The sequence below is a fragment of the Macaca mulatta genome, chromosome 16 (assembly GCF_049350105.2).
Source record: "Macaca mulatta isolate MMU2019108-1 chromosome 16, T2T-MMU8v2.0, whole genome shotgun sequence".
NCBI classification, from domain to species: Eukaryota; Metazoa; Chordata; class Mammalia; order Primates; family Cercopithecidae; genus Macaca; species Macaca mulatta.
The window spans coordinates 65,411,018-65,432,708 of NC_133421.1; the positions used below are offsets into that span (position 1 = coordinate 65,411,018).

The 21,691-nt window shown below is 39.0% G+C and overlaps 4 protein-coding genes across 4 annotated transcripts; all 4 read right to left on the minus strand.

Annotated features, from left to right (window-relative positions):
* Nucleotides 1-1,216: 1,216 nt before the first annotated feature.
* Nucleotides 1,217-4,390, minus strand: KRTAP1-4 (keratin associated protein 1-4). Its single transcript, XM_077973512.1, has one exon. It carries the CDS (start codon nucleotides 2,051-2,053, stop codon nucleotides 1,688-1,690), a length of 366 nt encoding a protein of 121 aa, XP_077829638.1. The 5' UTR covers nucleotides 2,054-4,390; the 3' UTR covers nucleotides 1,217-1,687.
* Nucleotides 4,391-8,597: 4,207 nt separating this feature from the next.
* On the minus strand, nucleotides 8,598-9,189 carry LOC106994039 (keratin-associated protein 1-1). The gene has a single exon (XM_015119597.3). The coding sequence runs from the start codon at nucleotides 9,129-9,131 to the stop codon at nucleotides 8,598-8,600; it is 534 nt and encodes a 177-aa protein (XP_014975083.3). The 5' UTR covers nucleotides 9,132-9,189.
* A 6,631-nt stretch (nucleotides 9,190-15,820) lies between these two features.
* LOC703076 (keratin-associated protein 1-5-like) lies at nucleotides 15,821-16,729 on the minus strand. Its single transcript, XM_015119598.3, has one exon. It carries the CDS (start codon nucleotides 16,662-16,664, stop codon nucleotides 16,101-16,103), a length of 564 nt encoding a protein of 187 aa, XP_014975084.2. The 5' UTR covers nucleotides 16,665-16,729; the 3' UTR covers nucleotides 15,821-16,100.
* Nucleotides 16,730-21,229: 4,500 nt separating this feature from the next.
* Nucleotides 21,230-21,691, minus strand: LOC703194 (keratin-associated protein 2-1). The gene has a single exon (XM_001102407.5). The coding sequence runs from the start codon at nucleotides 21,689-21,691 to the stop codon at nucleotides 21,305-21,307; it is 387 nt and encodes a 128-aa protein (XP_001102407.1). The 3' UTR covers nucleotides 21,230-21,304.

Genomic DNA, 21,691 nt, shown 5'->3' on the forward strand with positions numbered 1-21,691 from the left:
AGTAGTGGAACCGGGCTCAGGAAAAAATATCTAGGAGTTGTGACACTTTGAAGAATGTACTGCCATCTACTTTATTCCTCTTGGAAATTGCATAATCTTGTGTGTAATCCATCATTGCTACCAAGTAAATGATAGAGGTAAGTTCTGGGAGCTTGTAAATAATGTGGAAAATATGTTCCTTTCTATATTTGCATCCTATTGTATTTTGTATATTACACTCTAATACCTAATGAAGAGTTTAAAAATTAAATGGTAAAATATGTTTTGTTTTGTTCTAGGTTGTGTTAACTTCTTTTTTTTTTTTTTAGACAGAGTCTCGCTCTGTCACCCAGGCTGGAGTGCAGTGGCATGATCTCGGCTCACTGCAAGCTCCGCCTCCCGAGTTCATGCCCTTCTCCTGCCTCAGCCTCCTGAGTAGCTGGGACTACAGGTGTCCACTACCATGCCCGACTAATTTTTTTTTTTTTTTTTTTTTTTTGTATTTTTTGGTAAAGACAGGGTTTCACCGTGTTAGCCAGGATGGTCTCAATCTCCTGACCTCGTGATCTGCTCGCCTCGGCCTCCCAAAGTGCTGGGATTACAGGCATGAGCCACTGTGCCCGGCGTGTTAACTTCTTAAGAGAACATCTTTTAAGTTGGGTTGCAAAGTGCAAAATATAATAGAGCTGTTTCAGATTTCTAACACATCTGTCTGACAAATGGCAACAGTAGAACTCAGCAGGTGCTCTCTATAGCTGTTTCTTCTATTATAATTTAGACCAGAGATACACTTTATGCATACCTACCTACATCAAATGAAGGTGAATACTGGGAGTTGAAGCTTAGAGAGCAATTCAGGGATCAGTGGGAAGAATGTGAAAGGCTAAGGCGTAGAAATTAAACCTAAATACTCTTGGAAAATAGGTAGTATCTGGTAGATATTTTAAAATCTATTTAGAAAGTAATACAATGTCTTTAGATTTGGGGGCATAAATGAAGGAGAATATTTAGTATATAAAATGGAAGGAGACAAAAGATGGTAGAATTACATTTAGGTTGAAATCAATAGCTTTGATCAACCTTAAAATTTTAGCTGAAGGTCAACCTTTATTGGTCTAGACCTAATTGTAATAGATTAGAGCATGCAAATATTGGAATAACTATAAAATTATTTAATTCATGGAGCATTTCTAAGTTGATGGATTCAAGCATAATTTACTTTGTATTTAATCTTTCTGGTTTAGACTTTGTGGTTATACTTTGGTATTATTATCAAATTGCAAATCCACTCTTGAATACCAGCCACAGGAAGACATGCTTAAAGGTAGAAGGTGGACATAACTCAGTTTGCTTTGCACATTAAAACATTTTATTTGAATTAATCAGAGATATTCAAGGAAAAACCAGGTCTGAAGATGCATGGGCATCAAGAGAGAGTTGGGGGAGCAGAGATGTCACTGAAATGATGAACTATTCCATCTTGGTCCTCTGCTCAAGCAACGTAAGCTATCCAGAACACTGATTGATACATGTTTCAGTGAGTGAATTCGGCACATCCACAGTGTCTTCACTAGGAGTTTCATTATCTCTGAGCAGGTTAACAACATCATGGTACTTAGCATCCAAGTAAAATCGAACAGTTCTTCAGAAATCAGCATAATTTTGCTGTGCTTCCCCTTTCATTCGTAAGCGATCAGCAACCTGGTTTTTAGCAGGTGGGCTCACAGCATTGGCAGCAGCAGGCTGGGCGGCAGCAGGACTGCCCACAGTAGGATGGGCGGCAGCAGGAGGCCTCAGCATGGTGCAGCTGGCAGCAGGATGGGGGTGTGCAGCTTACCAGGCAGCAGGGGGGCAGGCAGGTGCCCTCCACGCGGCAATCTGGGCGGCACCACCTGATACGGGTCCTCACAGCTCCACCCCTGCCCTCCCGGCCACAGCTGATGCTACCACCAATGCCACAGCCAGTTCCGCAGGAGCTGGTCTGGCAGCAGCTTGGCTGGCAGCAACTGGTCTCACAGCAGCTTGGCTGGCAGCAACTGGAGCCACAGGTCCCACTGGTGGAACAGCTGGCCATGGTGTCAGGAGCTGGGTTGAGAGCTGTGTTGTTAAGAGAGGTTTCTGAGTTTGTGCTGCGCCTTCTATATCTGTCCTTTTATATGTTCCCTAGAGCTGCATATTTACCTAACATCTTTTCTTGATGTCAGTTTCAGCATGAGTCTCTGGCTAATACCGGAGGTGTTTAGAAAGTTATAAATAGCATTTCAATAGCCTGCTTTTTCCATTGTTCAATTGAGTCTCATTATGTTTCTTCTTTGCCCTCCGGACTAAGTGAAGGCTCATCATGGAAGCCAAGCACAAAAGTGCCTCTTGATGCAAGTCACATGACAGACTGGCCTGAGCCAAGTGTTGCCCTGGCATGCTTTGTCATACTTGTCCTTTGATAGCCTTTAGGCATAATTTATCTTAACTGACCATTTTTCCTTAAATGATCACTTAACCATGATCATGGTTTTATAAACAATTGTCTAGACTTGGAAAGACTAACATTAGTGTCATCAAAACATGAACTGTAACCTGATGTATCAACTTTCAAACCAAGTATGCCTTTCTATGATCAATTTGTGCAAGTTATAGGATCCTCAGAGCTCTATCTAATATTCTTGCCTTCAGTAGTAGTGAATGTGCATGTTGATAACCAAAATCTTTAATGACTTTTGCTTGTAGATTGTTTTCTGACACTATTAAATTAAACATATGTGCTAGTAATGAATACACATTGTAACAAGTCAAAGAGTACAGAGGCATATAAAGAAAAACTAATATCCTGTCCCTTCCCTGAAGATGCACACATCTCTACCAAAATTAATGCTCTAGAGGTAATCAATATTAAGAATTTGGTGCACATTCTTTGATACCTTTATCCCTGCTTCTGCAAATATAAACCAGCATATATACATATATATCTTCTATTTCAGTAAAGTTTGGGTCTCCTACACATTTGTACTTACAAATTTTTAATTGTGGTAAAATATACATACCAGAAAATTCATGAATCATTTAACCATCTTAACTATTTGTAAATAGTCTTGTCACCCTTGTTGAAAATCTTTTGACCACATTCACATGCAGAAGAATGAAATTAGACCATTATCTCACATCATATACAAAAACCAACTTACAATGGATTAAAAGACTGAAATGTAAGAAAGACTCAAAATGAAAACTATTAGAAGAAAATAGAGGCAAACTCCACGACTTTTGCCTGGCCAATGATATTGTGAACATGAACTCAAAAGCATCAGCAAAAATAGACAAATGGGATTACATCAAACTAAAAAGCTTCTGCACAGCCAATAAAACACTAAACTGAGTGAAGAGACAAACCACAGATGGGAGAAAATATTTACAAACCACATATCTGATAAGGGGTAATATCCAAAATATAGAAGAAACTCAAACAACTCAATACCTGTAGTAAGAAAACAAATAACATAATTGAAAAATGGGCAAAGAATCTAAATAGACGTTTCTCAAAAAAAGATCTACAAATGGCCAACAGGTATATGAAAAAGTTTTCAAAATCACCAATCGTCGAATAATGCAAATTGAAGCCACAATGAGGTATCATCTCACATATGTTAGATGGTTATTATCAAAAAGACAAAAGATAGCAAGTGTTGGAGAGGAAGTGTAGAAAACAGAACTCTGGCACACTGTTGGTGGAAATGTAAATTAGTACAGTCTTTATGGAAAACAATATAAGGTTCCTGAAAACATTAAAAATAGAACTGTCATATAATCAAGCAATCCCACTTCTGTGTATATACCCGAAGGAAACTAAATCAGTATTTTGAAGAGACATCTGCATTCCCGTGTTCATTGCAGCATTACTCCCAATAGCCAAGATATGGAAGCAACCTAAGTGTCCATGTCCATCATTAAATGAGTGGATAAATAAAATGTGACACACACACACTCACACACTGGAATATTCTTAGTCATAAAAGAAGGAAATCCTGCTATTTGGGGCAACACAGATGAAACTTGAGAACATTATCTAAGTGAAATAAGTCAGACAAAGAAAAAGACTAATATTGCACTTTCTCACTTACAAGTGGAATACAAAAAAGTTGAATTCATAGAAGTAGAAAGTAGAATGGTGGTTACCAGGGGCTAGGGTGGTGGTGGAGTGTGTTGGGGAGATGTTGGTCAAAGGATTACAAAATTTCAGTTAGATAAGAGGAATAAATTCAAGAGATCTATTGTACGACATAGTGACTATAGTTTATAACAATATGTTATAGTCTTGAAAATTGCTAAGAGAGTAGATGTTATGTTTTCACTACAAAAAATTATGTGAGGTAAAGCATATGTTAATTAGTTTGATTTAGCCATTATACAAGGTATGCATGTTTCAAAACAATGTGTTGTACACATAAATACATATAACTTTTGTTAATTCAAATAAATAAATAAATGAACTCATTTAACCATGTATGTATTTGAGGGTTTATTTCTAGGCTCTCTGTTCTTTTCCGTTGCTTTATATGTCTGTCTTTATGTCAGTACCACACTGTTATGATTACTGTAGCTTTGCAGTAAATTTTGAAATAGGAAAATGTGAGACCAACTTTGTTCTTTTTTAAGATTGTTTTGGCTATCTAGGACCCCTTCTGATTTCGTATGTATTTTAGGATGGATTTTTTTTTTTATTTCTGCAAAAACATCATTGGGATTTTTATAGGGTTTGCATTAAATCTGTAGATTCTCTGGGTAGTATTGACATCTTAACAATATTAAATCCTACAATTCATGATCTCAGGATGTCTTTTCATTTATTTGTATCTTCTTTCATTTCTTTCAGGAACATTTTGTAGTTTCTGGTGTACAAGTCTTTCCCTTCCAAGGTTAAGTTTGTTCCTAAGTATTTTATTCTTTATTTTATTATTATTATTATTTTTTGAGATGGAGTCTCACTCTATCACCCAGGCTGGAGTGCAGTGGCACAATCTCGGCTCACTGTAACCTCCACCTCCTGGGTTCAAGCAATTCTCTTGCCTCAGCCTCCCCAGTAGCTGGGACCATAGGCATCCACGACTATGCCTGGCTAATTTTTGTATTTTTAGTAGAGAGCAGGGTTTCACTGTATTGGCCAGGCTGGACTTGAACTCCTAACGTCAGGTGATCTGCCTGCCTCAGCTTACCAAAGTGCTAGGATTACAGGCATGAGCCACCATGCCTGGCCATAAGTATTTTATTCTTTTGATGTTATTGTAAATGGAATTGTTTTTAAAATTTTCTTTGTATATTTTTCATGGTTAGTGTATAGAAATGCAAGTGATTTTTGTGCATTGGTTTTGTATCTGCAACTTCACTGAACTTGTTTATTAGTTATAACTGTGTGTGAGTGTGTGTAAAATCTTTAGAATTTTTTACATATAAAGTCATATTATCTGTGAATGGAGAGAATTTACTATTTCCTTTCCAATTTGGATATCTTTTATTTCTTTTTCTTTCCTAGTTGCTCTGGCTAGGACTCCTAGTACTATGATAAATAGAATGGGCAAAAGTGGGCATGTTTGTCTTGTTCCTAATCTTGGAAAAAAAACTGTTGATTATGATGTTGCCTATGGCCTTTTCACATATGGCTTTAATTATGTTGAGGTCATTTGCTTCTATTCCTAGTTTGTTAGGTTTTTTTTAAAAATCATGAAAGAGTTTGGAATTTTGTCAAATGCTTCTTCTGTATCAATAGAGATGAGCAGGTGCTTTTTCCTCTTCATTCTACTAATGATTCATTTTTGTATGTTGAACCGTCCTTGCCTTCCAGGATAAAATTTCATTTGATTATAGCATTTAATACTTTTAATGTATCATTTAATTCTATTTGCTGGGATTTTGAAAGGATTTTTCATTAATATTCATCAGGGATTTAGGTCTGTAGTTTTCTTTTTTTTATAGTATCTTTGTCTGACTTTGGTATTAGAGTAATGCTGGTTTCATATAATGAGTTTGAAAGTGTTTTCTCCTTTCTAATTTTTAAAAAGAGTTTGAGGAGGATTGGTGTTATTTTTTCTATAATGTTTTGTATGTCACCAATGAAGCCATCTGGTTCTGAGCTTTTCTTTGTTAGGAGGTTTCTGATTACTGATTCAATCTCCTTGTTATAGGTCTGTTCAGATTTTTTATTTCTTCATGATTCAGTTTTGGTAGGTTGTACATTTCTAGAAATTTCTCCATTTCATCTAGATTATGCAATTTGTAGATGCATTCTATACATATTACTAACTCTTTTAATAGTTATATAATATTCCAGAGTATGATCATACCACAAATCACTAAACCATCCCCAATGATAAAACATCAATCATTTTTATTTTACGCTTTTGAATTTAAAAACAATCATAGAATTTTAAGCTTAACTGGGTCCAACTTTAGATGATTAGGGATGGTCACATGATGTATGGGACCAAATTCTTAACTGAAAATTAAATTAATTAAACTAGATGGGCTTCTCAAACTGGTTCTACCGCTGACTGACTGTATGACCTTAAAAAAGTCATGTAATTCCTCTGAATATTGGTTTATTCATCTGTAAAATGAGATGATCTCTCAGACATCTTTCAGGGCTCTACCAGATTGTCCATTCCTTAAAAGCATAATCTGCCTATGTCTAATGCATCTGGGTGTCCTTTGTAGTGCTTTCCGTACTATTTTGCATATAGATGCTCAGTAAATGCTTGTTAATAAAAGAGGGAACGAATGACTAGCAGTGTACAGTAATGATGAAAAGCCCAATTTGCATTTTACCTAAATCACTTGTCATTTATTTATTTATTTATTTATTTATTTATTCATTCATTCATTCATTCATTCTAGCAGGAACTTCTTAGGTGGTGATACCGGTATTTAGGATCAAAGGGCCAAAAGGACAAAACATGTCTCAATTTCTGTTCTGTTGTTCAAGGGTGTTTTCTGGATTGGATTAGGTCTCTAGATAGTATGTTGGGGAAATTGGTTCTTTGCTTTGCAAATGTTATCCTTTGTTCATACCTTCTAATTTTCTGATTTTCATTAACCATTGAATAAAGCATTGTAATGTTAACCTAAGTAAAAAACCAAACAAACAAAAAAAAACACCTTCGATACTCTCAGTTCTAAGTCCAAGGAACCGTGAATTAATCCTAAGCCTTGTTCTAAAAACCATTCAAATTTATAAAGCATTCTCTGATATTTGTCTTTAAATGTGTATAAATTTATTGCATATGTGTATTATATATAAAAGCATATTTATATATGTATATGTTTACTTTGAAGTGAACATTTTAAACCAAAGTATATATGTTGATTCTAAAAATACAGTAAATTCATTGTTATCCTCACTTCTGTTTAGAAACTGGAGGAAAAAATTTAGAGTAAAAATTTCCATCTAATTGCGAGTGTATTTCCTCAGAGAGGCTTTCCCACCCTATATTTCTCTTGCAATCCTTCGCAAGGTTACATGTGAATGGAAGACTGTGATTTATTAGCATACATTACCATTCTTTGATGACTGCCTGAAAGAGCATTTCTCTAACAGACAGGAAAAATAAGTAATATTCTGGCTCTAGATTCAGAGATTTTTATTTTTTATTTTTTTCAAAATGGGGTCTTGCTCTATCACCCATGCTGGAGTGCAATGACACGATCTTGGCTCACTGCAACCTCCACTTCCTGGGTTCAAGCAATTCTCCTGCCTCAGCCTCCCGAGTAGCTAGGATTACAGGTGCGTGGCATGACGCCCGGCTAATTTTTTGTACTTTTAGTAGAGATGGGGTTTCACCAGGTTGGCCAAGCTGATCTCGAACTCCTCACCTAGTGATCTGCCCACCTCGGCCTCCCAAAATGCTGGGATTACAGGTGTGAGGCACTGCACCCAGCCAGAGATTTTGATTTCTGTAACTTCCTGGTTGTGAAAGCACTGTGTAAGGTTAAGTTATGGTAACAGAGCCTTTACCATTTCTGAGGCCCTAAATAACTACATTTACTCTATGTTTTTATGGGCATTAACCTCCACTGGGCCTCTGGATATCAAATTTCCTAATGTGGTATTAGAAGAGAAGGGATATCAAAAGCAGATTAAAATTTTTCATATGACATTCTATGAAATATAAATCCTGAATACACTCAATGAAAAAAAGAGACATGTTTGTTGCACCAATAGTTACAATTTATTAGACCTTGGTGTATTATTCCTCTTTCATAGGGGGTGCAATTTGCAGGGTGGTGGAATAGAGAAAGTGAGTGTCCTGAGAAGAACAGATGGCTCTTCCATGGTCTCGTTGGCACTGAGACTCAGAGCGTGGGCTTCAATGCTTGTAAGGGTCAATTTCAAGGTAAATCGGCTTTTTCATTTTTTGGGTCAAATTTGTATTTTGGTCCTCAGAGAGAAGAGCAAGGTCTTTCTGGAATTGAAAGGAATCAGGTAATTCTGAGGCCTAAATATTTGGTAACCCCCATAACAAAGCCAAAGAAAAGTTCAAGAATTTGTTAGTGGTCCACAAGTGCTTGAAGAAATAATTCATTCATGAATTGAACTGAAAGTGGAAATTTCAAGTTGAAAATCAGCAAACTGGCTTCTAGCAGCTGGGCTCACAGGAGTAGCAGCAGCAGACTGGGCGGCAGCAGGACTGTCCACAGTAGGACGGGCGGCAGCAGGAGGCCTCGGCGTGGTGCAGCTGGCAGCAGGATGGAGGTGTGCAGCTCACCACACAGCAGGGGGGCAGGTAGGTGCCCTCCACACGGCAGTCTGGGCGGCACCACCTGATACGGGTGCTCACAGATCCACTGCTGCCCTCCTGGCCATAGCCGATGCCACCACCAATGCCATAGCTGGTTCCACAGGAGCTGGTCTGGCAGCAGCTTGGCTGGCAGCAGCTGGTCTCACAGCAGCTTGGCTGGCAGCAGCTGGAGCCACAGGTCCCACTGGTTGAGAAGCTGGGAAATCCACAGAAGCTGGTCTGGCAGCAGCTTGGCTGGCAGCAGCTGGTCTCACAGCAGCGTGGCTGGCAGCAGCTGGTCTCACAGCAGCTTGGCTGGCAGCAGCTGGAGCCGCAGGTCCCACTGGTGGAGCAGCTGGGAAATCCGCAGAAGCTGGTCTGACAGCAGGCCATGGTGTCAGGAGTTGGTCTGAAGTTTGGGTTGCTTGGAGGAGTTTCTGAGTTTTGGTGATGGCTGCCACACTGGGCCTTTTATAAGCCTTGGCCAGCTACTGTTTACATAATTCCTGAAGTCTCTTCCTTATTTGTGTTTGATAATTTGTCTCTGAATGATAATTGGCCTCTCCCTGAGTTATTTGTTGAACCTTCTGGGAGCCTTTGAAAGTTGATTGTATTTGGTCTGCAATTAAGCTTCTTTACCATGGTCAAGTAGTCATTGGCATTAATTAGGAATATGATCCCTAACTCCCCATGTTTCTTAAAATTTTCTCATGGTCGAGGAATAATTGACTGATGCTTCACCTTTAAGGATTGTCAATATTATTCAGTGTTGACCCTTACAACTGGGTGATTGGGTCTCACATGACAGTTTAATTCCCTCCAGTTTTAACTGCGGCTCCTTCTCTACCTTCCTTATCTTCCCTTTGACTGTGAAGCAAGACTATATTCAGCTGGCCAGAAAGGGATGCTTTCTTGGGCCAGGGAGATTTGCATTAATTGCTATTCATAACATTTTTCCATCACTGATTATGTGCCTAAATGGTTCTGAGTACTTTGTATGTATCAACTTGCTGAATTTTGACAGCAATCTGTGGACTAGGTATCACTGCCACTCCCATCAACCATGTGAGAAAACTGAGCCACAACAGATTGAAGTAACTTACCCAAGTTCACACTAGTATCTAGTGAATCTGAAATTTGAATCCACACCCTCTGATTCCAGACTAAACTCTTTAAACACTATAGTCAATTCTTTCTCTCTTTCTCTCTCCCTTCCTTCCTTCCTTCCTTCTTCCTTCTTCTTCCTTTTCTTTCCTTCCTTCCTTCCTTCCTTCCTTCCTTCCTTCCTTCCTTCCTTCCTTCCTTCCTTTCTTTCTTTCTTTCTTTCTTTCTTTCTTTCTTTCTTTCTTTCTTTCTCTTTCTTCTTTTTTTATGTAAGCAGTCGTTTGAAGGAAAATCCAAGTGTGAAAGCAAGATATAAAAATGTGCTTCCTTTCTTATAGACTTTTTTTAGAGTAAAAGGAAGGAAGGAAGGGGGAACTTAGGGTAAGTAATAACACTGTTTATTAGAGCCATTCCTAGAGATTTTATTTATTTATTAACAGCATAATAAGCACACTTCAAGAAAATCTTAAGTGCTAAAAAAGTTAACCTCCTTGACTTGTGACTTTGTCTCATCTTTTATCTTAGGATATTCTATAGATTTAGATTTTTTGACTGCATAAAATTATACTTTTAACATATTAATACTGGAGTATGTGATTTACTACAGTGTGTTAGATCTGCTGTATGCAGTTTATTATAGATATTAGAGACTAATCTAGTGAACTGGAAAGTTTATATAATTTGAATGAGGCAACTGATGATGGTGAAGATAAACGTTTTGTTTAGATGCAATAAAAGGTGATGAGGCCTCCATGGAGTATGAGCTCATTGCAGAGAAATGCAAGTTACAGTGCTACTCTTGGGTTTTGAACCAGAACACCAAATGGTAGTTCCACTTCTCTAGAAATGACAGCTTTGAGTTTACATCATAACTCTTTCTGAGTCACAATTAAGTCATTTTCAAATCCCACATCAAATTTGGTTTAAAAGATGTGATTCTTTGTGAATTCCTTGCTTCTTCTTAAGCAAAGCTATATCACGGATTCTTTGATTAGCTAATATTTTTTATGTTGGATGTTTGAAATATGTAGATGTGTCATGACAAGAATCTCAGGAGCTATTTAATTCAGATCTAAACTTAGCAGAATCTTTGATACTAAACAGATGTGTCTCCTTTTGCAAAAGGCTCAGATATCTGAGGACTTGAAATATATTATTGATAAGAGCACTGGAGACAGTGGCGTTGCATATCGGTTCTCCCTTTCTGGGCTTTTCTACTGTGGCACCATTTTCAACATCTTCCTCAGTGCAAAATTTAAGGTATAACACTTACTTGAGAATTTGACTCCTGTGCCACAGAATGAAGACTAATCTGAACATTCCCTTACCTCCTCTAAGTAAATTAAGGAAATGAAATTTATATTATTTCACTTTACATAATATCCTCCAAGTTTAGATATGTTGTAATATGTGACCGAATTTCCTTCTTTTTACAGACTCAATAGTATTCCGTTGTGTGTATATACCACATTTCTTATTCCTGTGCTTATTCCCTCTGGTTTTCATTACTTCATTTAAGTGATGGGTTCCAGACCATTCCAGTACCATAAGAAGAACGAATATGTTTGTCTATTATTCTTGAACATTGGACTTTGGCTTAACACAGATACTAATGTTTGAAATTATTTTCACTTAAGATATCATGGTTCTGATTTTTAGTTACAAGTTCTGGGGATTCTTCCAATTTCTTCATCTCCATTTTACTAGTTCTCTAATTCAGTTGTGACTGCCTTACTTAGATTCTCAAGAAATAAAGCATGATTGATGTACCAGTCAAATGAATACAGCATTCCTACGTAGGGCTTCTGTGCTTCTGCTCTGGGCTTCCAGCCTAGTAATCTAGACCGGATAACACATAAACTTCAAGGACCTTGTCTTACCCCCAACTTTTATCTTAAGCCAAGTCACAAGTTCTATCTCTTCCCTCCTGAATGCCAACCAGGCTTTTTGGGGTGCTGCTGAGCCAAAGTCCTTTTAATTAAAAGGTACATCTAACCTAAACCCTCTCAGCGACAACAGAACTCTAAATGAGGGGAATAAAATGTTGACCACATTGCAGGGCCATTGTGTATAGATGTACAGGTCGTGCCCTGATGTGGGGCTCTGTGGCTCTGTCTACTCAGAGGAAGGAGCATATTATTTCTTACATCAAGCTGGAGGCTCGACAAGCTGTACACCCCTCTGTCTGTATCTTCCCCAAAGTGGTACCTTTTCCTAATTCCTGTAAAGTTGTGCTAGCAGAGGTCCTGTTCTTTTGATTTTTTAAAATTGAGGTGAAATTCACATAACCTACAATTAACCATTTTAAAGTGTGTAACTGAGTGACGTATAGTATGTTCATAATGTTGTGCAACATCGTCTCTCTCTAGTTTCAAAAACTTTTCCATCATCCCAGTGGAACGCCCCCATGACCTTTAAGCAATCACTTCCCATACCCCTCTATCCCCAGTCACTGGCTCACCACTTTGATTTAACGATGAAAGATTTTATCCCTTGGAATGAAAGCCTCACTATGTGTCTTTTATTTAATACTTGCTTCATCTAGAACTCTCTCTGAAAATTAGAATAAGAATGGTGATAGTATACAGCCAACATCACATTCATTTAAATCCATCCTTGCAGTGAACATTTATTTTCTGCTTCACAATACATAAGAAGTATGTACAGATATTATAAAAACATCAGCTTATACTCCCTTTCACCATTTTTCGAAGTATATTTTGAGGAGTATTGGTGTTACAGGGTGTTAACAGGTAATATAAAAATAGAGTTTTCTGGCTAAGTTAGTTTGGGAGTGATGGTTATAGAGTTTCCTTCCTTCCTTCCTTCCTTCCTTCCTTCCTTCCTTCCTTCCTTCCTTCCTTCCTTCCTTCCTTCCTTCCTTCCTTCTTTCTTTCTTTTTTTCTTTCTTTCTTTCTTTCTTTCTTTCTTTCTTTCTTTCTTTCTTTCTTTCTTTCTCTTTGTCTCTTTCCTCTCTCTTTCTCTTTCTTTCTTTTCTTTTCTTTCTCTCTCTTTCTCTTCCTTCCTTCCTTCCTTCCTTTCTTTCTTTCTTTCTTTCTTTCTTTCTTTCTTTCTTTCTTTCTTTCTTTCTTTCTTTCTTTCTTTCTTTCTCTTTATCTCTTTCCTCTCTCTTTCTCTTTCTTTCTTTTCTTTTCTTTCTCTCTCTCTTTCCCTTTCTTTCTTTCTTTCTCTCTCTTTCTTTCTTTCTCCTTCCTTCCTTCCTTCTCTCTCTCTTTCTTTCTTTCTTTCTCTTTGTCTCTTTCCTCTCTCTTTTTCTTTCTTTTCTTTTCTTTCTCTCTCTCTTTCTCTTCCTTCCTTCCTTTCTTTCTTTCTCTTTGTCTCTTTCCTCTCTCTTTCTCTTTCTTTCTTTTCTTTTCTTTCTCTCTCTCTTTCCCTTTCTTTCTTTCTTTCCTTCTCTCTCTCTCTTTCTTTCTTTCTCCGTCCTTCCTTTTCTTTCTTTCTTTCTTTCTTTCTTTCTTTCTTTCTTTCTTTCTTTCTTTCTTTCTTTCTTTCTTTCTTTCTTTCTTTCTTTCTTTCTTTCTTTCTTTCTTTCGAGACAGACTCTCACTCTGTCACCCAGGCTGTAGTGTAGTGGCACAATCTTGTTTCACTGCAACCTCTACCTCCTGGATTCAAGTGATTCTCCTGCTTCAGGCTGTGAGACCACAGGTGCCCACCATGACGCCTGGCTAATTTTTGTAGTTTTAGTAGAGACGGGGTTTTGCCATGTTTGCCATGCTGGTCTCGAACTTGTGACCTCAGGTGATCCACCTGCCTCAGCCTCCGAAAGTGCTGGGATGATAGGTGTGAGCCACTGAGCCCGGCCACTGGTTATAGAGCTTTCTTTATTGCAGGGTATCTCAGTCCGTTTAATATTCCAATGTGGCTTTATAAACCTGCAAGATGGTGATAATGCATACGACATTATTTAACCACTGTATATTTTTTCCTCTTTGGGCATCTGAAGCAATTACTGGTCAATGTGTCGCCTGTTTAGGAAATTATCTACTCTCTTATGCCTGGAAGGGATGTTGTTGGTAATGACTCAGTTCTTTCATTTTCCAAATTAGAAATAGGTACCCAGGCAAGCGAAGGGATTTGCTCAAGGATTCATGGATAGCTAGTTACAAAGCTGGGACTAGAACTCAGGAGTCTGTATTTGCTTTTTGTTCTTCCTTTTCTAGAAGGAAAAAATAAAAAACCACTCAAATGTTCTTTCTGTTTTCTCACTCAACAACAATCAACATAGAAGATTTTTTTCTTTTCTTTTCTTTCTTTTCTTTTCTTTTTTTTTTTTTTTGAGACGGAGTTTCGCTCTGTTGCCCAGTCTGGAGTGCAGTGGCGCGATCTCGGCTCACTGCAAGCTCCCCCCCGCCCCGGGTTCACGCCATTCTCCTGCCTCAGCCTCCTGAGTAGCTGGGACTACAGGCGCCCGCCACCACGCCCTATCACCAGGTAAATAGCGTTAGAATGGAATTGGAGTGGAGAACACGCAGCTGGTATCTGCTGCATCATTCATTTCCTTGCTTATTGATGGGGAGAAATTTGGCCTGTGGCCTAATGTGTTCTCCAGTTCCATTCTAATGCTGTTTACCTGGCGATAGCGTCAGGTTTTACAGAGTGAGGGCTCAGTCCCGTAAGACTGCCCCCTACTTCCAGTGCCAAGCACACGAGCTCCAGGTTGTTTTGCCTGTGCTTCCGACCGACCAGCCGTAAGTTGGAAATTCCACGACCCCCTCCTTAAGTTTGATGAGTGTGCTAGAGCGGCTCCCAGGACTCAGGGAAACATTTAGTTTATTGGTTTATGATAAAGACCATTACAAAAGGTACAGAAGAAGAGAGGCATAGGGTAAGGTGTGGGGGAAGGGGTATGAGGAGCTTTCATAACCTCTCTGGGAACAGCACATTCCAGGAACCTCCACACATTCAGCTCTCCGGAAGCTCCTCAAATTCCGTGGGGGTTTTTTTTTTTTTTTGAACATTTTATGGAGACTTCAGTGGATGGGCATGATGGACAACCATTAGAAACGTGATTGGACAAAAAGAGTATGATGTAATGTTAGTAGAGTGAGTGGTGAAACCCGGTAAGGCCTGTCTGTTCAGATCCTTCTTGGTCACTCTGTGCAGCCTTCCTTCCTCCAGGGCACGGGGCAGAACCTGTTCTGAAATGGGGATCTTACGACCTACAAGCAGACAAGGAAGGTAGGAGAATATCTTGACGGCCAGTGCCAAGAACAGTGGGGGAAGATTCTTGCCTTGAGGAGTAAAAGGAGCAGGTGAAAAGAGGGCAGGAGAAGGGCAGAGAGAGAGAGAGCAAAAGCGCACGCGCGCGCGAGAGAGAGAGAGAGAGAGAGAGAAAGAGAGAGAGAGAGAGAGAGAGAGAGAGAGAGAGAGAGAGAGATACTGTTTTCTGAGGTCTGCTTTTGAAGTCTAAAGTGCCCTAACATCATAAAAAGGGCTATGGGAGTTATGAGCCTAGGACCTTGAATAAAATGTGTATGTTTGTTATGTGCTATTACTCTATAATCTTGTGTTTGTATTCTTTCCCAATTTTTATTGTGTTTTTGTGTATCATAGATGATAGAAATAATTGTACACAACCTCATATATGAATGAATGAATGGACAAATGAATAGATTTGACAGAACCTCAAGAAGCTGAATAACATGAAATTCCTTTTTATAAAATCAGTCTATTGGAATACCTAGCCCACCACTTAGCACATGTGAGAACCTTAGGAAACAGTTCCTAAATGCTGTCATGTTCCTTTAATCATATGTCTTAGCTGCAAAATATTGGACCATTTAATGGTAAAACAAAAGAAAATTACTTTTGAAGATCATCATTAAAAGCAGAAATACAGAAAAACCATAGTGCCATGTCATGTTGATATTTTGAAAAATCCCAGCACCCCAATATCTGTAACAAATTCCAAAGCAAAGAAAGTTCTAATGACTTCATCATTGAAAACCTTTATTAAATTTAAGTCCCAATAATTGTTGAAATATTTCAGATGATATTTATAGTAAAATATTATCTAACTCTTTTCACATTGTAGGACTTTGGCTGACATCCAGGTCTAGGAAAAAATTTTGGTCTTCCATTGTAAATGAATTTACATCCTAGAGAATTTATGTGGCTGTGTGATGAGAGGTTGCAAGCCCAGTTATAGGTACTGGAGTTCAGAAGATTGTTAGGATTCTAATTTGGCTAGTTTTAAAGTGCCATCTTATCAGGATTCCCAGCAGAAGGAGGTTTTCAACAAGTGGGCTCACAGGAGTAGCAGCAGCAGACTGGGCGGCAGCAGGACTGTCCACAGTAGGACGGGCGGCAGCAGGAGGCCTCGGCGTGGTGCAGCTGGCAGCAGGATGGAGGTGTGCAGCTCACCACACAGCAGGGGGGCAGGTAGGTGCCCTCCACGCGGCAGTCTGGGCGGCACCACCTGATACGGGTGCTCACAGCTCCACTGCTGCCTTCCTGGCCATAGCCGATGCCACCACCAATGCCATAGCTGGTTCCGCAGGAGCTGGTCTGGCAGCAGCTTGGCTGGCAGCAGCTGGTCTCACAGCAGCTTGGCTGGCAGCAGCTAGTTTCACAGCAGCTTGGCTGGCAGCAGCTGGAGCCACAAGTCCCACTGGTTGAGAAGCTGGGAAACCCACAGAAGCTGGTCTGGCAGCAGCTTGGCTGGCAGCAGCTGGTCTCACAGCAGCGTGGCTGGCAGGAGCTGGTCTCACAGCAGCTTGGCTGGCAGCAGCTGGAGCCACAGGTCCCACTGGTGGAGCAGCTGGGAAATCCACAGAAGCTGGTCTGACAGCAGGCCATGGTGTCAGGAGTTGGTCTGAGGTTTGGGTTGCTTGGAGGAGTTTCTGAGTTGTGGCTGCCTATTCCACCTCGGGCTTTTTATAAGTCTTGACCAATTCCTCTATCTGTGGCGAGCAACATTTTTATCTTGTTACTCTTTAAACCAGCCTTTCTAGGGCCCTCTGATGGTTCAAATGCTGAATTGTTTTAAATATATCTTGAAATTGATTTTTCCTTATTGCTCAGCTAATACTCACCAAATGTGTTTGTCCTTGGTAAAAATGTTAACATTTTGTTTTCAAACAATGGTGTAATTTCTACTTGAGCTTCAGCTTCAGTTTTGCACTTGTGGGCATATCATCTGACAAGGTGACTCTCACCCATAAGATGATGTGATTTTGGGGATTGTATTCACCAAACCTCAAGTCTCCAGAAAAGAATTATGAATCATGACTGTCCTATGTAAGACTGCTTTATATTTTTTAGACTAGTAAGATTATACTCTCTCTCTATAATCTTATTAGCCAGATAGAAATTCTGATAAACTCTACATTCATAGAAATTCATATATTTTTCACTGAAATGAAATCTTTCCAATTTCTGTGATATCTCCTGAACTTCACATTCATATCTGAGGAAACATTGATCACTCAGGAGGATATATAAAACAAAACCTGTTCAATTCCAATGTCTCTTAAAAGAGAGGCTAAAATTCATGTTCAGTAATTGGAAAAAGATTGCAAAATATTTTAATGAAATCTACACTTCTCTATGAAAGACAAAAATCACCGGTATATGGATTATCTGGCATATAATTTCTCAAAGGCAGAATTTATTTTTAATTTATGTCATTTCACATTACTAAACTGTGTGTCCTGTGAAAAGATATTAGACCAAAGAGCATGACAACTGAATTTAGGAAGGGAAATCAATCAAAGAAAAAGCAAGAGTTAGAAAATACTTTTTTCTGCTTTATAAGGCAGGTTAGAAAATGGGTGACCAAATATAGTTCAAGAGGTGTAGTATAATAAATGCAAAGAGATTAAGATAAATTTCGACAAAATAAAAGTTAAAACAATTCCTGGCCATTGCTAGAAGAAAGAATGTGATTTTCTACTGGGAGTTTAGGGTTACATAACATACATGAAAAAAGTCTGGACAAAAACATATTATTTCTACTTGGGGTAGGTTTATTTCTCCCTTCCCATCATGAATAGAAACACATAGTTAGCATTTTATGAGGTGGTGGTGTTTATACAGGAATAGGGTTATATTACAATGTGATTCATGCCAGCATCAGTAAAGATGTTCATGTCATATGGTAACTATGACTGTAGGTATGACGTTGAAAATGGTTATATGTAATCGCTGAACGTTGGAGATCAAAAATGTGTAAATTATCTTGTTCCACCACTTAATTTTATAGGTGTAGAAACTGACATCATTCTTATTATAAATAGCACATATTTATTAACTTCTACTATGCCCAGAGCACTAAAGGCTTATACAGAAAGCAGGACCCCATCTGTTTGTTTCATATCTTGCTCTAGTATAAAAATCAGTGTAGTAGTAACAGGAGGGATTAATCAAGGAAAAGAGTTGAGTAAAGAACTATTTAGTCTCAAAGTTCTAAATGGGAACATTGGTGGTGTGGTATGGAGCGCTTTTCATTTTCACTTAACATTAGTTGGTGTTAGAATACTCTTGAGTCTTGGAGAGGTTAAGCGACTTGTTCCATTCCCAGAGTACACAACTAGAAGAGCTGGGTATAAAACTCCTATCACTCATTCCTAGACCAGTTCTTTTTATTTTATACCATGCTACTTTTCAGAATCAATTAATGTTAGTAAAGCTCTTTGTATTTGTCTTTTTTTCTTAAAAAAGGTATTTTGTAATAGCTCAAGAATATAAATATTAGATGATAGACAGATGACACTATGGACTAGCAATTTTAAATACACAATAAATAAGTATAAATATGTTAAAGTTCTTTTAAGTATCTGGACCAGAGACTTTTAAAAAAATTATTATTATACTTTAAGTTCTAGGGTACATGTGCACAACATGCAGGTTTGTTACATATGTATACATGAGGTTTGTTACATATGTATACCTGTGCCATGTTGGTGTGCTGCACCCATTAACTCGTCATTTACATAAGGTATATCTCCTAATGCTATCCCTCCTCCCTCCCCCCTCCCCACAATAGGCCCTGGTGTGGACCAGAGACTTATAATTGGAATAAATCACATTTGCTTCCTAGTCGTTTTTGTTTCCCACATTCAACTAAGTTAATATACTTTCTGGGTTTCTACATCTGCCATACTCATTGTGTCTTCTTTATTCCATGGGTATTATCTTAGTTGAGCTCTTATTGTACATCGGTTGGACCAGGGCAATATCTTCCTGATTAGTTTCTGTATAGTTCTGTGCAACTTATTTCTCTGGCCTTTGACCTCTGTCTTTATAAGGTGCTATCATGAGAATTGTCCCAATGCCCAGCTCTTGTTATGCCATTTTCCTGCCCCAAAACTTTCAACAGCTCCTTACTGCTTATTGCATTAAGGGTGTACTCCCTTGTCTAGTATTCAAAGCATACAAATTTTCCAAATCTTTCTTTCACTATCACTCTCTATATATCCAGTGCCCCCAGCCAAACTGTACTCTGAACAATGCTATGGTTCCCCTCCCTCCATACCTTTGCTCATACTATTTCTATTGCTACGAATGCCATCCCTCTGATCTGGGTAGCACAATCTGAACCCATATAAAATGTTAGCTTCTCTTTTCAATCTTTCTTTTTTTCCTCAACCAATAGTGACTTCTGTGTTGATACCACACAGTGTTGTACTTTTAGTTTTTCATATTCTACTTTTTAGATGAATTATAGGTGAATATGACTCGTGTCCCTAGAAGCTTTTTGAAGAAGGGAACATTTTTAATTCAATTTTAATTTCTATTTTATACCATGTAGCCTGTGACTTGCATATGGTAGGCAAACAGTGCATTTAGACCCTATTTGTCAACGTATTTAAAAACAACCCAAAATGGATTAAATACTTAAATATAAGACCGCAAATAATAAAACTACTAGAAGAAAACATACAGGAAGCATTTTATGGCACTGGTCTGGGCAATGGTTTTTTTCTTGGGGGGATAAGACCTCAAAGGCACAGGCAACAAAAGTGAAAGTAGACAAATGGGATTATATAAAAGTAAAAACCTTCTGCACAGCAAAGGAAATAATCAAATCAACAGAGTGAAGAGACAACCTAGAGAATGGGAGAAAATATTTTCAAACTATGCATCTGACCAGGGGTTAATATCCAGAATATATAAGGAACTTGAACAACTCAACAGTGAATAACAATAATAAATCCAATTAAAAATAGGTAAAAGACCTGAATAGATATTTCACAAAAGAAAACACACAAATGGCCAACACATATATGAAGAAGTGCTCAGCATCACTAATCATCATGAAATGCAGATCAAAACCACAATGAGATACCATATCACCCCAATTAGAATGGCTATTATCAAAAATACAAAAAAGTAACAAATCCTGGTGTGGATGTGGTAAAAGGGGAGCTCATACAAGGTTGGAGGGAATGTAAAGTAGCATAGCCATTATGGAAAACAGTATGGAGGGTCCCCCAAAAATAGAACTACCATATGATCCAGCAATCCCATTACTGAGTATATGTCCAAAGGAAATGAAATCAGTATGTTGAGGAGATATCTGCACTTCCATGTTTGTTGCAGCACTATTCACAGCAGACAACATATGAAAACAATCTAAGTGTCCCATCAATGGATGAATGGATAGAGAAAATATGACACTCTCACACACACACAATGAAAACTATCAGCCATAAAAACAATGAAATACTGTCATGTGCAACAACATGGATGAACCTGGAGGACATTATGGTAAGTGAAATTAACCAGGCACAGGAAGACAAACAGCACATTCTCTCACTCCTATGTGAAATCTAAAGAAGTTAATCTCATAGAAGTAGAGAGTAGAATACTGGCTACCAGAGGCTGGGGAGAGTGAGAGGAGGGGAGGATAAGCAGAGATTGGTCAACAGGTACAAAGTTACAGATAGATAGGAGGGGTAAGTGTTGGTATTCTAATGTACAGTAGGATGACTATGGTTAATAATATTGTATCGTATATTTCAAAATAGCTAACAGAGAAGATTTTAAATGCTCTTACCATGAAAAAATGATAAATGTATGAGGTGATGAATATGCTAAACACCCTGACTTGATTATTACAAAATGTATACATGTATGGAAACATCACACTGCACCCCATAAACATGTACAATTATGTGTCAGTTTTTAAAATTAAAAGTTAATTTAATACAAAACATTAGAATGAGTAAATAAAACCAAAGTTTTTGCAAGACCAAAGAACAGATATTTATTAGAAAATAAACATGCCACAAAATCTTAGATAGGTAGAAGGAAATTGCTTCCTTTACAAAGACTTCAGAAGGGCCCAGGTCTTAATGATGAGCCCGGTTCTCGGTTCCCAGCTTGGTTGATGTGGGGTCTTGCGGGCTCAGGGCAGGAGGTTTGTTAAAGTAGAGAAACGGGAGTGTGACTTTTTCAGAAGGTGAGTTGCATGTTCCGGGCAGTCAGTGACCTGCTCAGCAGGAGAAGGTCCTGCAGGTGGTGCTGCAAGGCGTCGGCTGGCCGCAGGGGGGCCGGCAGCAGGGGGACTGCACAGACACAGGCTGGCAGCAGGTGGTGGCCCAGCAGCAGGGCCTGCAGACCACAGCCGTGCACGACGTGGGGCAGCAGGTGATGGGGCGGCAGCAGCCTTCCTGCAGGGAGCAGGGGTCGCAGCACACCGGGCGGCGGCAGGGCTCGCAGATGGGGCGCGTGCAGCGGGGCACGCAGGTCACGGGGCGGCACACGGTGGTCTGGTAGGTCACGGGGCGGCAGCAGCAGGGGTCGCGGTAGCAGCAGGGCTGGCAGCAGCCTCCCCCGTAGCTCAGGGAGGAGAAGGTGGAGCCGCAGCAGGAGCCAGTCAT

Excerpts from the sequence above, each read along its gene's own strand:
- LOC106994039 (XM_015119597.3), bottom strand. The coding sequence starts at position 9,131 with ATGGCCTGCTGTCAGACCAGCTTCTGCGGATTTCCCAGCTGCTCCACC.
- KRTAP1-4 (XM_077973512.1), bottom strand. The coding sequence starts at position 2,053 with ATGGCCAGCTGTTCCACCAGTGGGACCTGTGGCTCCAGTTGCTGCCAG.
- LOC703194 (XM_001102407.5), bottom strand. The coding sequence starts at position 21,691 with ATGACTGGCTCCTGCTGCGGCTCCACCTTCTCCTCCCTGAGCTACGGG.
- LOC703076 (XM_015119598.3), bottom strand. The coding sequence starts at position 16,664 with ATGGCCTGCTGTCAGACCAGCTTCTGTGGATTTCCCAGCTGCTCCACC.